General features: G+C 38.7%; 2 protein-coding genes across 2 annotated transcripts in view; one reads left to right on the top strand and one right to left on the bottom strand.

Annotated features, from left to right (window-relative positions):
- Nucleotides 1-1,353, top strand: part of LOC116313819 (NXPE family member 3-like) — a 27,316-nt gene extending 25,963 nt beyond the window's left edge. The window contains exon 11 of the transcript XR_005608765.1: nt 196-1,353. The gene's annotated coding sequence lies outside the window, so the exon portion shown is untranslated. The remainder of the gene's footprint in view (nt 1-195) is intronic.
- Nucleotides 217-14,697, bottom strand: LOC116326133 (filamin-A-like). Its single transcript, XM_039600701.1, has 5 exons — nt 14,692-14,697; nt 14,459-14,593; nt 14,154-14,306; nt 765-887; nt 217-608 (listed from the first exon to the last, which is right to left on the bottom strand). The coding sequence occupies exons 3-5, from the start codon at nt 14,257-14,259 to the stop codon at nt 247-249; spliced, it is 591 nt and encodes a 196-aa protein (XP_039456635.1). The 5' UTR covers nt 14,260-14,306; nt 14,459-14,593; nt 14,692-14,697; the 3' UTR covers nt 217-246.

Here is a 14,697-nt window from a genome sequence, read left to right as displayed (position 1 = left end):
AACACCAATAAATGCAAAAATCTACATTTAATTTTAGTTATCCACTTAACATAATCTTGGTAACTAACTGATGCCTGAAATGGTTACTGATTGTGTAATCCAAGACTGTGTTAAATTGCACATTAATAGACAGCATGCGAAGGATGTCACTTGTGCATGTGTATGTATGTGTGTAATATATATTTTTCTCTTTAGATAAAGAATGCAACATCTCTAAGTGAGCTCCGAGTAATCTCAGAAAAACACTCAAGCATGCTCCAGACAGCAGGATGCTGGCGCCCTGGGTGTGAACACTCCCCAGAGAAATTGGTGCCTATGCCATCCCCATCCCCATGACGTCGGGGCAGCATGAGTACGAGCAATTTTTTTTTTTCGATGCCTGTGATACCACCCCAGGCAACCGCCTGTGTCAAAAACTGCTACTGTATAATTGTATGTGAAATTTGAACCAGGTGTACCATTGTATTTCACACACACGGCATGCACACCAGTCTCACTAGGCACAAAACAAATGCAGCAGGTGTTATTCTCTCCCTCCATCGTGTCAGCCTTGTTAACCTGTCCAGAGGGTCTGGTCACCTGAGCGGTCCCCTCTGCTATGCTGATCTCTGAGGATACAGAGATGTAGAGATACAAACATCAAGTATAAAGATCATCTAGCATCAGCTGCATAAGAGAACAGTTCCACTAGAAGGCTGGTAACCTCCCCCCTTTGACCCTTGAGTACAGATGTATAGTTACATAACAGTTCCTGCTTATCTCACCTGGGATCTTGAGGCTGAGATCACACTGGCTGTCAACCTTTGCAACTGATGCTGCTGTCCTCTTTCTGGTAACGCTCGCCTTCATTCTGCCCTCCCCTGTTACTTTCACTGTGAAATCACTTCCTGTGTATGCACATGAGCAAATTCAATTCTTATTAAAAAAACCAAAAACATGTCCCTTCTCTGTTTCTCTCTCTTTTAATCACACATGCAGAAGATATGCCCATTGGTTAGTTGTGCATGGCACAAATGTCTTTCTTATCACAACATCTAATTTTTATGATTTCAGTATAATGATTACACGCCCAGCAAGTTCTCTAGAAGAAGAATTGCCTATATATTTTTAGTAGATTATGCAACAGCACAATCAGTAATAATTTCAGTGCATATGCAGGCAATTTTCCTGTTGCTACGCTCAATGCATTACAGACAGTTAAAGTGAGGATATTGATGGTGTAGACATTGATTCTTGTCATGTTAAGTTATATTTCACACATTCTGGCACAGGAAAGATGTTCTGACTGTCTTTGTTTGAAATGTTTGTCTTTTCTTCTGTATAATGGAAATAAATGGCATCTGAAAAGCTGAGGACCAGTGTGCGGAGTGTGTCGATGGGTGTTCCTGTGCTGTGAACCAAGTTTGTTTAAAACAAAAATTAAAAAAAAGAAAAACCCAAGAAAACAAATGATCTGGAAGAGAGAGAGAGACAGAAAGTGATTGCTGAGCTCCTTATTTACCTTCAGTTAAACATTTAAGCACAGTGACAAATATTACTCTAAATAAGCCACTCCCCTAATCTAAATAGTCACAATAACCTGTAAGTGGATATAGAGGACTAAGGGCCATCACACATATTTATTCAGAATAAAAGTTGTTTGTGTTTCTGTTTTGGGAAATGTCAAAATTAATATGCACAACAGCATGTACACATTAAAGATCATCAAAAAGACAAAGTAACACATGCTTGACTTTGACTTCAGTTTGTGTGTGTAGGAGGGAAATACAATCAGAATTTTTATGTTACTGTCAAGCTAGCTCACTGTTTGAAGAAGTGGTCATATGGCACAATCCAGCAGCCTGTGTTCCAGTCTGACCCTGGCCCTTGGCTACATGTCACCTCCACTTCCTTTACTGCTGCACTGTCCAATAAAGGCAAAAGTACCCACCCTCACAAAAAGTTAAAGAAGGAAAAACACCCATGTTATGCAAGCTTTTATAAAGTGTCTTGATGCGTTCTCAGTCATCCAGGTAAGTAAATCAGAGACTGAACAAGTCACTTGGATCAGAAACTTTTCTCATTGAAAACATTATGTCCAGATAAACAGAATCAACATTTAGGCTTTTATAAAGTGCATATTGAGGGATGGTCATTCAAGATACTTAGCTGCCTGTCAAGTGAATAAAAAACTAGAACTGTGTGAATTTATACATAAACATGTTCACTGAAGTCTAGTGTATGTTAATATGTGGCTTCATAATTGCTAGCTGTCTTTTGTTCCTGCTTATACATACTGGTAAAATGTTTAGGATGAGATGGAGACAAAGGTTTTAAACATTTTAATCAGCACACTCCTGCAAACTAAAACATATGAAGGTCTAAATATTTATCCCAGGGTCCACAAATCAGCAGTTTGGGAATAAAAAGTGCTTAAACTACTTTAATCCTCCTCTGCTGCAGTGCAGAAGGACCAAGACTGATGGGAGCGATGAGGGTTTGTAGTTAAATTCCTGCTGTTACAGGACCAGAGAGTGGTCCTGTCTAGTAAACATCACTGGGATTTTGGAATTCTGGTTGCTATGACATTGCTGCATAACAGCACCATATCTGCAGGAGAGCAGGTCTGATCACACTTCTGAGGACACCTCTGAAGAGGTAAGACCAATCTACTGTTTTTGCTGATCTTTTTCTTTTCAGATTTCCTGTACAGTGTTAGGAAATGGCTAAAATTATTTCCCCAGCAATGTTTTTCCAAGTAAACCACTTTTTTATTTAGCTACACTGGAAAAAAAGTTATGATGGTATGTCAGTTTTTTTGCTGTAATCAGACTCTTTAAATGTATTTTCATTTTGTACTGAATAATTTTCATTTGTAATTCCTTTTAGTAAAATGATGTGTCAATAATTCAGTGAAAGAGTTAAGACTTTATTTTGTAGTAACAAAATGCTAGTATTTTGAATAAACTAGTTGATGTTGCCAAACAGATATGCATTTTTCAAAATGCATTTTTCAAAATGCATTTTCTGAATGTAATATGAAACATTTAGAAAGTTATAATATGTGATACATAACTGTGTTTAATAATAGTTTTGGTAACAAACTTTGATTTGACTCCGTGATTTAATCTTGGATAAAACTATTACTGTGTTATGTTGTCACACCAAATATACCTTCTCCTCAAATCCAGTAAGTTTAAAGGGCTAGAATAAGTCTGAAAATATTAACAGTAGTTACAGCTTGAAGACGTTTCCTGATTTATCTTACATCTATAATGATTTCGATTTCAACTCAAGGCAGAAACAGGGAAGGAGCTGGTTCCATTATGTCAGCGGAAACCAGAGGAGAGGACACATGATGGGGCAGAGCAAAGGGTGTATCAACCAAGGTACCAGAAGGCAGAAGGCAAAACCTGTGAGTACGAAAACACATTACACACTCCTGTCAAAAGGATAATCTACATTAAAATAAACTTTTCAGGTATGACATTAGCATAAGACTGAAAACTACTCTGCTGATGAACAGAATCTTTAACCCTTGTATGGTGTTCGGGTCTGTGAGACCCATGCCATTTAGACGCCGTTGCCCCTTTAGGCAGTATATACCATCAAAACCTGCAAAATATGGTATAAAGATATTTACACTTGATTATAACTGATTTTATTTTTTTTATAACATTTTATAAAAATAAAACGAGAAGCACGTTAATTCATAAATGTGATCGAACAAAGGGAAAGGGAAAGAATTAACCATGTTTGCTGTTCACATGGCTCGTAATTGGGATGAAGTAAACATCTGTTGAGTAATTTAACATAAAATTGTTTGATAGTGTTAATTGGAAAGCCAAAACTCTAGCGGGTGCACCAGACCCATGAACACTGGCTGAGTAACAAAAATACGAACACCATACAAGAGTTAAAATTACTTCAGTTTTATTGGATGGCACAGCTGAGTATGCCACAGGTTTGGAGTATATACATATACATTTATTGGATTTAATTCAAACACTAATGTGGCAAAATTAATGTTATTTAACCAGCATTTCATTATGAAAACCTATTGGATAACTCTTATTGTATGAAACAAAAAATATTCCAGGTATCAAGCTGGGATGATCCAGACACATTTATTGTAGAAATGAAAATTATTCAAAGAGTGAAACTGTTAAAAAAGTGAAGGTTTTGTGCAGCTGGGTGTTGCAACCCCTTTAGAGGAAAATGTAAACTTGGTTTAATGAGGTTAAAAACAAAAGCTGGGATGATCCAGACACATTTATTGTTTCTTTAATCACCACAATAGTTTCAGTTTGTGCTAAAATCTCTTTTAAAAAGCTGTTTTGAGTGATAAGTTAGGCTTTTAATGCTTTAAGCTTGCATTAGATAAGACAATGTACCACTGAACACAGGAGGGATTATTGCTGAAAATGGCTCTCTGAACACCTATGTAGATATTCTATTAAAAACCATTCATGATTTGTGATCAGTGTTAATATTAAGCATTTATATGATTATTTTGATCAATTGCTGTGATTCAACCTGAAACCAAATTTGAGTCTATTCAGAAAACAAGACATTTCTAATTCACCTCAGACTTTTGAGCTGTAGTCTACATTGTAATTATAGTGTATGGTTATTGATTAGCGCAGATGATATGAGACTATCAGGAGAGACTGTTAAAAAGTTATGAGCTGTCTTGATGCAGAGAAAGTGGAGTTTGTCATCCTTGAGCTGCTGCCAAGATAGGCAGCAGGTAGGATTGAATGATGCTCTGCCTCTGTGCTCAAGTTCAGACATAGGCTTTAAGCATCCATGAGCCACTGATAAGCGTGATAGATTAATAAGCATGTATAAAGTGGACTTGTTAAACAGCTCTGATAGGAGAAAGTCGTAGAGCACGCAACAAAGTGGACTTGTTAGGGCCACTTTACCATCAGCCTTGCTAAAGTTTAACTTCATTTGTATTTAAAGACAGACTTTAAAGCAAATTCTTATTTGAAACTGGTGATAAAATCCAGGTCAGATACAGTTACATACAAGCATACAGTACACACTACTGCTCAAAGGTTGGAGGTCAGTTAGAAAAGTCCCTGATTGTAATAGAAAATTGGCTTTAATGTAATATCACATGAAGGTTATCAGTAATGTTTTCACAGCTTTAATCAAATCATTCATCATCCATAAGTTGTGATGGAAAAATGTCTGCAAGTGTGCAGGAGCCCATTTTTAGAGACAGTCACTCCTGTGTTATAATGTTAATTGAGGTTTCTCAGGTCAGATGACCAATAGATGATAAGAAATATACTCTTACTAATTGTTAGAGTTGAAAAGTACTTTGCTAAGCAAAATTAAATGAGGTTAGGCTGGAGATTGAAACGTTAACATGAAAGAAAATTAATTTCTTCTAAAAATCTATTGGAGAATTCTGATTGTAGGAAATGAAAATTATTCAAAGAGTGAAACTGTTAAAAAAAGTGAAGGTTTTGTGCAGCTGGGTGTTGCAGCCCTTTTAGAGGAAAATGTAAACTTGGTTTAATGAGGTTAAAAACAAAAGCTGGGATGATCCAGACACATTTATTGTTTCTTTAATCACCACAATAGTTTCAGTTTGTGCTAAAATCTCTTTTAAAAAGCTGTTTTGAGTGATAAGTTAGGCTTTTAATGCTTTAAGCTTGCATTAGATAAGACAATGTACCACTGAACACAGGAGGGATTATTGCTGAAAATGGCTCTCTGAACACCTATGTAGATATTCTATTAAAAACCATTCATGATTTGTGATCAGTGTTAATATTAAGCATTTATATGATTATTTTGATCAATTGCTGTGATTCAACCTGAAACCAAATTTGAGTCTATTCAGAAAACAAGACATTTCTAATTCACCTCAGACTTTTGAGCTGTAGTCTACATTGTAATTATAGTGTATGGTTATTGATTAGCGCAGATGATATGAGACTATCAGGAGAGACTGTTAAAAAGTTATGAGCTGTCTTGATGCAGAGAAAGTGGAGTTTGTCGTCCTTGAGCTGCTGCCAAGATAGGCAGCAGGTAGGATTGAATGATGCTCTGCCTCTGTGCTCAAGTTCAGACATAGGCTTTAAGCAACCATGAGCCACTGATAAGCGTGATAGATTAATAAGCATGTATAAAGTGGACTTGTTAAACAGCTCTGATAGGAGAAAGTCGTAGAGCACGCAACAAAGTGGACTTGTTAGGGCCACTTTACCATCAGCCTTGCTAAAGTTTAACTTCATTTGTATTTAAAGACAGACTTTAAAGCAAATTCTTATTTGAAACTGGTGATAAAATCCAGGTCAGATACAGTTACATACAAGCATACAGTACACACTACTGCTCAAAGGTTGGAGGTCAGTTAGAAAAGTCCCTGATTGTAATAGAAAATTGGCTTTAATGTAATATCACATGAAGGTTATCAGTAATGTTTTCACAGCTTTAATCAAATCATTCATCAAATGTCTGCAAGTGTGCAGGAGCCCATTTTTAGAGACAATCACTCCTGTGTTATAATGTTAATTGAGGTTTCTCAGGTCAGATGACCAATACATGATAAGAAATATACTCTTACTAATTATTAGAGTTGAAAAGTACTTTGCTAAGCAAAATTAAATGAGGTTAGGCTGGAGATTGAAACGTTAACATAAAAGTTTCAGTTGGTGATGCATGTAAGTTTTATACAGTAGAAATTTGTACTTATCGTTTATATTATTTTTTTTTTCTGATTTTAGTGTTTATTTGTGAGTATATTTTTTATTCGGATGATTTTACTGTGTTTGTATCACATATTTTTAGTGTGTAATTTTACATTCTTTTAATCCACTGTGGATTGGCTGGGCATGGGACAAATTTGCTGATAGTGATCACCATGCTGAGGCATGGGTGTGTCCAGAGGTGTCCTTTTAGCTGTTTAAAGGACTTATTAAAAGGAAGCAAGCTGAGAACTGGAAGGAGATAGGCTCCAGATTGGAAGAGAAATGCATGAAGGTCAGGTGGAAAAGGGAGCCGCTGCGTGATCGTGGGGGTGCGACGCCTCGTCTGGAGACCGGTCAGCATGATGTGGTGACCCAGTCCCGACAGTAGGAACGGCAACAGTAGGAGACAACCCGTGTGATCGACATCAGGGCAGATGTATACCACTGCCTGCATTTGTGAGTAGTGTCTCACTGTTGTTCACTGGGTGCAGCCGTGTTGGGAGAGGGTCGCCATGGCTATAAGCCAGGGCAGCTGCCGGGATGAGGGTTCTGGCTCCTATTTGTTTTTACTTACAGGTGATGACATGAGGGCAGCCGCTGTGGCATCAAGCGACGGACTCCAATGCAGAATGCGAACTGTGCTGGGATATGATGGGCCCAGTGGACGGACGAGAGTGGGACAGGAGCCTACTCGTCTGCCTGGCACGAGACTGGCGTGGACCCCGCTCAGCAAGAGGAATTTCTGTCCAGCTCAAGAACACACAAGGAATATTCGTCCTGGGTTGTGGGACTGGGTGGAATTTTTGTGCATGAAGAGAATTGTATTTTTACCAGTTTTAGAATAATCTTATCTAGTCTCAGTGGGAATTTTAGCATATTGAGAATATTTCATTGTATACTTTTTTCTTAGTATCTGGTTTGTTTTATTCCTGCTGTCCACCTCATGGAATAAACAGTTTCTGATCAATTCAATTCAATTCAATTCAATTTTATTTATATAGCGCCAAATCACAACAAAAGTCGCCTCAAGGCGCTTTATATTGTACAGTAGATAGCACAATAATAAATACAGAGAAAACCCAACAATCATATGACCCCTATGAGCAAGCACTTTGGCGACAGTGGGAAGGAAAAACTCCGTTTAACAGGAAGAAACCTCCGGCAGAACCAGGCTCAGGGAGGGGCGGCCATCTGCTGAGACCGGTTGGGGTGAAAGAAGAAAAACAGGATGAAAGACATGCTGTGGAAGAGAGACAGAGATTAATAACAGATATGATTCGATGCAGAGAGGTCTATTAACACATAGTGAGTGAGAAAGGTGACTGGAAGGAAAAACTCAATGCATCATGGGAATCCCCGGCAGCCTCGTCTATTGCAGCACAACTAAGGGAGGATTCAGGGTCACCTGGTCCAGCCCTAACTATATGCTTTAGCAAAAGGAAAGTTTTAAGCCTAATCTTGAAAGTAGAGATAGTGTCTGTCTCCCGAATCCAAACTGGAAGCTGGTTCCACAGAAGAGGGGCCTGAAAACTGAAGGCTCTGCCTCCCATTCTACTTTTAAATACTCTAGGAACAACAAGTAAGCCTGCAGAGCGAGAGCGAAGTGCTCTAATGGGGTGATATGGTACTACAAGGTCATTAAGATAAGATGGGGCCTGATTATTTAAGACCTTGTATGTGAGGAGCAGGATTTTGAATTCAATTCTGGATTTAACAGGAAGCCAATGAAGGAAGCCAAAACAGGAGAAATATGTTCTCTCTTTCTAGTCCCTGTCAGTACCCTTGCTGCAGCATTTTGGATCAGCTGAAGGCTTTTCAGTGAGTTTTAGGACATCCTGATAATAAAGAATTACAGTAGTCCAGCCTGGAAGTAATAAATGCATGAACTAGTTTTTCAGCATCACTCTGAGACAGGATATTTCTAATTTTAGAGATGTTGCGCAAATGGAAGAAAGCAGTCTTACATATTTGTTTAATATGTGCATTGAAGGACATGTCCTGGTCAAAAATGACTCAAGGTTCCTCACAGCATTACTGGAGGCCAAGGTAATGCCATCCAGAGTAAGAATCTGCTTAGATACCATATTTCTAAGATTTTCAGGGCCGAGTACAATAACCTCAGTTTTATCTGAATTAAGAAGCAGAAAGTTAGCGGCCATCCAGGTCTTTATGTCTTTAAGACATTCCTGCAGTTTAACTAATTGGTGTGTGTTACCTGGCTTCATGGATAGATAGAGCTGCGTGCCATCTGCATAGCAGTGAAAATTTATGCTATGTCTTCTAATGATGCTGCCTAAGGGAAGCATGTATAATGTAAATAGAATTGGTCCTAGCACTGAACCCTGTGGAACACCATAATTGACCTTAGTGGGTGAAGAGGACTCTCCATTTACTTGAACAAATTGGAGTCTATTAGATAGATATGATACAAACCACTGCAGTGCAGTACCTGTAATACCTACAGCATGTTCTAATCGCTCTAATAGGATATTATGATCAACAGTATCGAACGCAGCACTAAGGTCTAGCAGGACAAGCACAGAGATGAGTCCACTGTCAGAGGCCATAAGAAGATTATTTGTAACCTTCACTAAAGCTGTTTCTGTGCTGTGATGAGCTCTGAAACCTGACTGAAACGCTTCAAATAAGCCATTCCTCTGCAGATGATCTGTTAGCTGTTTGACAACTACTCTTTCAAGGATTTTTGATATGAAAGGAAGGTTGGAGATTGGCCTATAATTAGCTAAGACAGCTGGGTCTAGAGATGGCTTTTTAAGTAAAGGTTTAACTACAGCCACCTTGAAGGCCTGTGGTACATAGCCGATTATTAGAGATAGGTTGATCATATTTAAGATCGAAGAATTAATTAATGGCAGGACTTCTTTGAGCAGTTTTGTAGGAATGGGGTCTAAAAGACACGTTGATGGTTTGGAGGAATTAATTATTGAAGTTAACTCAGAAAGATCAATTGGAGAAAAGAGTTTAACTTAACATCGATGGTACTAAAAGTAGCTGTAGATAATATTACATCTGTGGGATGATTATTGGTAATTTTTTCTCTAATGATAAAAATTTTATTTGTGAAGAAGTTCATGAAGTCATTACTAGTTAACGTTAAAGGGATTGTTGGCTGAGTAGAGCTCTGACTTTTTGTCAGCCTGGCTACAGTGCTGAAGAGAAACCTGGGGTTGTTCTTATTTTCTTCAATCAGTGACGAATAGTAAGATGTTCTGGCTTTATGGAGGGCTTTCTTATAAAGTAGCAAACTATTTCTCCAGGCTAAATGATGATCCTCTAAATTTGTGACACGCCATTTCCTCTCCAGCTTACGAGTTATCTGCTTTAGGCTACGTGTTTGAGAATTATACCACGGAGTCAGGGACTTTGGATTTGAGGCCTTAGTTTTCACAGGAGCTACAGTATCCAGAGTCGTACGTAGTGAGGAGGTAAAATTATTAACAAGATAATCGACCTCTGTTGGAGTAGCGTTCAGATAGCTGCTCTGCTCTATGTTGGTACAGGGCATTGAAGACTTAAACGTAGTTACAGCACTTTCAGAAAGACATCTACTTTGATAAAGTCTACTCTCCACTGCTGTGTAATCAATTATTGTAAATGTAAATGTTATCAGGAAATGATCAGACAGCAGAGGGTTTTCAGGAAACACTGTTAAATGTTCAGTTTCTATGCCATATGTTAAAACAAGATCTAGAGTGTGATTAAAGTGGTGGGTGGGTTCTTTTACATTTTGAGAGAAGCCAATTGAGTCTAATAACAGATTAAATGCGATGTTGAGGCTGTCATTTTTAGCATCTACATGGATGTTAAAATCACCCACAATAATTATTTTATCTGAGCTGAGCACTAAATCAGATAAAAAGTCTGAGAAATCAGAGAGAAACTCTGTGTAAGGCCCAGGTGGACGATAGATGATAACAAGTAAGACTGGTTTCTGAGTTTTACAGCTGGGGTGGACGAGGCTAAGCATCAGGCTTTCAAATGAATTAAAAGTCTGTCTTGGTCTTTCGTTAATTAATAGACTGGTGTGAAAAATTGCTGCCACACCGCCCCCTCGGCCTGTGCTTCGAGGTTTCTGGTAGTTAGAATGACTCGGGGGTGTTGATTCATTTAAACTAACATACTCATCCTGGTGCAACCAGGTTTCTGTAAGGCAGAGTAAATCGATTTGTTGATCAATTATTAAGTCATGTACTAACAGAGACTTGGAGGAGAGAGACCTAATATTTAATAATCCACATTTCACTGTTTTACTCTTTGGTTCAAATGTGGATACTGTATTGTTCTTTCTTTGTGATTTTTTATGTTTAAGTTGTTTATTGCTGGTTTTTAGTCTGTTTTTGTCTGTTTGGGAGCTGACACAGTCTCAATGGAGATGGGTTTTGGGGGGTAGCAGGAGGAGAGAAGCTGCAGAGAGGCGTGTAAGACTGCAACTCTGCTTCCTGGTCCCAACTCTGGATAGTCATATTTTGGGAGTTTAATAAATTGGTCCATATTTCTAGAAATGAGAGCTGCTCCATCCAAAGTGGGATGGATGCCGTCTCTCCTAACAAGACCAGGTTTCCTCCAGAAGGTTTGCCAATTATCTATGAAGCCCACATCGTTTCTGGGACACCACTCAGACAGCCAGCAATTTAAGGAGAACATGCGGCTAAAACATGTCACTCCTGGTCTGATTGGGGAGGGACCAGAGAAACTACAGAGTCCGACATTGTTTTGGCAAAGTTACACACCGATTCAATATTGATTTTAGTGACCTCCGATTGGCGTAACCGGGTGTCATTACTGCCGACGTGAATTATGATCTTACTGTATTTACGTTTACCCTTAGCCAGCAGTTTTAAGTGATCAGACAATCACTTCTGTGTTATAATGTTAACTGAAGTCTATCAGCTCAGATGACCAATTGATGATAAGAGATATACTCTTAGCAATTATTAGAGTTTAAAAGTACTTTGCTAATCAAAGTACTAAATCAGGTTAGGTTGAGGCTTAATCCTTCACTTTAAATGGTTCAGATGGTCTCTAAATGGATGAATGAAACAATACTTTCTTTTCAAAAACAATATTTTAGTCAGGGCTAGCGGAAGGTTTCATATATATCATGAACATCTTTCCTCTTTGTCTTCCTATAGTTTAGTTTCATTTTCTTACCCCACCCCCAACCGGTGGAGGAAGATGGCCGCCCCTCCCTGAGCCTGGTTCTGCCGAAAATGGAGATTTTCCTTCCCTCTGTTGCCAAGTGCTTGCTCATAGGGGATCATTTAATTGTTGGGGGCTTTCTCTGTATTATTGCACAACCTTTATCTTACCATATATTGTATAAGTTTATATGTTGTGAATTGGCTCGATTTAAATCAAATTGAACTGCATTCAATTGTAACTAAATATAACTTGTAATCAAATCTATTCAAATGTAAAGTCCTCACTCAATTTGGACAACTAGCACCGAAAAATACACTGACATCCTCTGTTTCCCAATTTGCAGATCAGAGGTTGCTGTTTTATTCATGACTCAGTACTTGAATGGTTTTATCCTGTTTATAAATAAACATTTAAAAATGAAATTGCTTCATTGTATGATTAATTCTTTGTTTGTGTCAGTCCTAAATACATACACATGTATACAATAATTCTAGTTGCCATAGTCTGTGGAGATCCTATGCTCCGTTTTCTCATACTTTTCTTCACTGTTTACCTCATTCTGCCCAATAAAATGTACATTTTTGTAAACAATGACTTGTTTGATGCCGTTAAAAAACAACTGTCTCCATATGAGGACGTACTTGAAAAGAAAAAGTCACCACTTTGCATTTTACAAATCAAGCAAACAAACACGGGGCTATTTATCATATAACTAACTTTTAGGTATGTGGGATGGGAGCTTTAAATGTTGTGCCTCCATAATTATTCTAGAGTCTTTACAGTGCTCAGCGCCTGCTGTCATTTGGTGCTACATACATAAACTTGAAGTGAATGAATCCACCTGTTCACAGGAGATCACAGGAAGATGACACCAAACATCAGGAGATCTTATTGTGCGCCACAGTAAAAGGGTGGTTTCTTAGGACAAAGCACATAATAAACTACAGCAGAAGCTCACATAAAGCAGGAAATAAGCAGGCACCACTTGATCTGCTAATGCACGTTTCACACTTTTATTGTTGCCTCATTCACTAACAGTTCAATGGTGCAAGATTACCATACACCATTCACTCACACCGCTTTCTAATAAAGAGGAAGCACTAATGTAACTCACCTCCTCAGTCGAGGTGCAGGGGGTTACATTTTAGGTCTCCTTTTCCTTTTTCCCCCCTCTCTCTTACATTCAAACCCTCTCTTAGTTCACACTAGAACAGGCCGCCACACCATCGTTTGGATTAATATGAGTGTAACAACTAAACCGCACAGACTTTATTTGATCAGTTAGCTGAACCTTTTATTAATATGTGCAAAGAGCTGCAAACTAATATATATACATTGCAAACAATAAGCACACAATCCAAAATAAAAACACCTCTGCAAATGAAGTGAAAACATTTGCTCTGGCAGCGCTTCACATCAACATGTATATGAGGTACATTGCACTTTTGAGATTTGATCTGTGCATAGGTGCATCTTTGATGTGCAGCTCAGAGATCCACAATCCAGCACGTTTCTGTTTCTCTGACTGTCAGGCTGGCTGACCCGAGGTCACGTCAGAGCTTTATTTTTTAACTATATGAAACAGACAGTTGGTAGCTCTCCTTCCATGCATTACATACAACATAGCAGGCAGACTGCTGGTTGGTTGACCAGAGTTTTTTAATGCCTGTCTACATTAACACATCTTGAGAGGCGTAGGCGCCAAAAAGTGAATACGGAGCCGAATGTAGCAGCTGCAGCACGGCACACAGAGCAAATATTTTCATGGGGTAGTATCAGAAATAAGACCTTTGAATATGTAGTCCCTTTAACTTCTTTCCTTCTATTAAACCCTTTGAGAAACAGCTATCCAGTGTACTCCTGATATGTGCTCTTATTATTTGTTCCTGATGCTCAAATACAATCCTGGACTCAACATATGTGGCTGTGTCTCTGTCCTTGCTAATAGATATGTGTTAATGTGCAAAATAAGGTTAAAAAAATTAAGAAATAAATGCCCTCTGTTACATTTCATAGAAACCTTCATGGTGGAATGATTAAAAGCATAAGAAAAAAAATAACAATGTTAAAATAAAATAAAAAAAATGAACACAATGAGAGTTAGATGAGGTTTTGATTCCAGAATAAGAATAGAAAAATGAACACATGGTTCCCTGTGGTGCTGCTGAACACACTTCACTTCAGAGATTCACACATTCACATCATTTCTGCTTGAACTAGAGAACATGAGTATCGACTTACATTTTGTCTGTGAGACACATGTCATAGTGACAGTATTTGGGTTAATATGGCATTACTCACCCTGGTCGCATTTCTTCAATATCAGGCACCAAGTTGAGGAACTTGTTCTTTGCAGCCCGCGCAAGGTAGGAGGTCTCCAGAGTGGGAACCATTGGGAAGTTTTCATAGTCTGAGCAGGAGGGACTGGAGGCACGTGAGCTGTTCTCAGGGGTCCTTTAATACAAATCACACCAAGTTAGAATCAAATAGATAACCTGTCAATAACCGTTTGCAGATCGAGGTCAGTGTTCCTAAAAATATGTTTACAGGGCAGATATCTTTGATTGTGAGACAGAGATGGCCACAGTACAGCAGCCCAGATTTACCAGTCAGGAGGTTTGGAGTATCCAGTCCCAAAGAGGTTCTTGAGAGAACGGGGTGGGGGAAACCTTGGCGTCTCGGGAGTAAAAGACCGTGCAGATGTCTTTGGTGATAATGGCAGGCTGGATGCAATGGTCCAGCTGTAGAGAGGAGATAAAGGGTGTGTGTTAGACACTATGACATCAAGAGACTTAAAAACACGTACAAACAGGTACAACACGGCAGAGCAGCGGCTGACCTCCAG

The sequence above is a fragment of the Oreochromis aureus genome, linkage group 17 (genome assembly GCF_013358895.1).
Source record: "Oreochromis aureus strain Israel breed Guangdong linkage group 17, ZZ_aureus, whole genome shotgun sequence".
Taxonomy (NCBI): Eukaryota; Metazoa; Chordata; class Actinopteri; order Cichliformes; family Cichlidae; genus Oreochromis; species Oreochromis aureus.
Note: the sequence above shows the minus strand (reverse complement) of the source record. Positions and strands in the feature narration are given on the sequence as shown.

Coding starts and splice junctions, on each gene's coding strand:
- LOC116326133 (XM_039600701.1), bottom strand. CDS start 14,259: ATGAAAACTTCCCAATGGTTCCCACTCTGGAGACCTCCTACCTTGCGC. Junction 888..14,153: donor ATTGAAGAAATGCGACCAGG/GTGAGTAATGCC, acceptor GTGCATACACAG/GAAGTGATTTCACAGTGAAA. Junction 609..764: donor TCTCAGCCTCAAGATCCCAG/GTGAGATAAGCA, acceptor CTGTATCCTCAG/AGATCAGCATAGCAGAGGGG.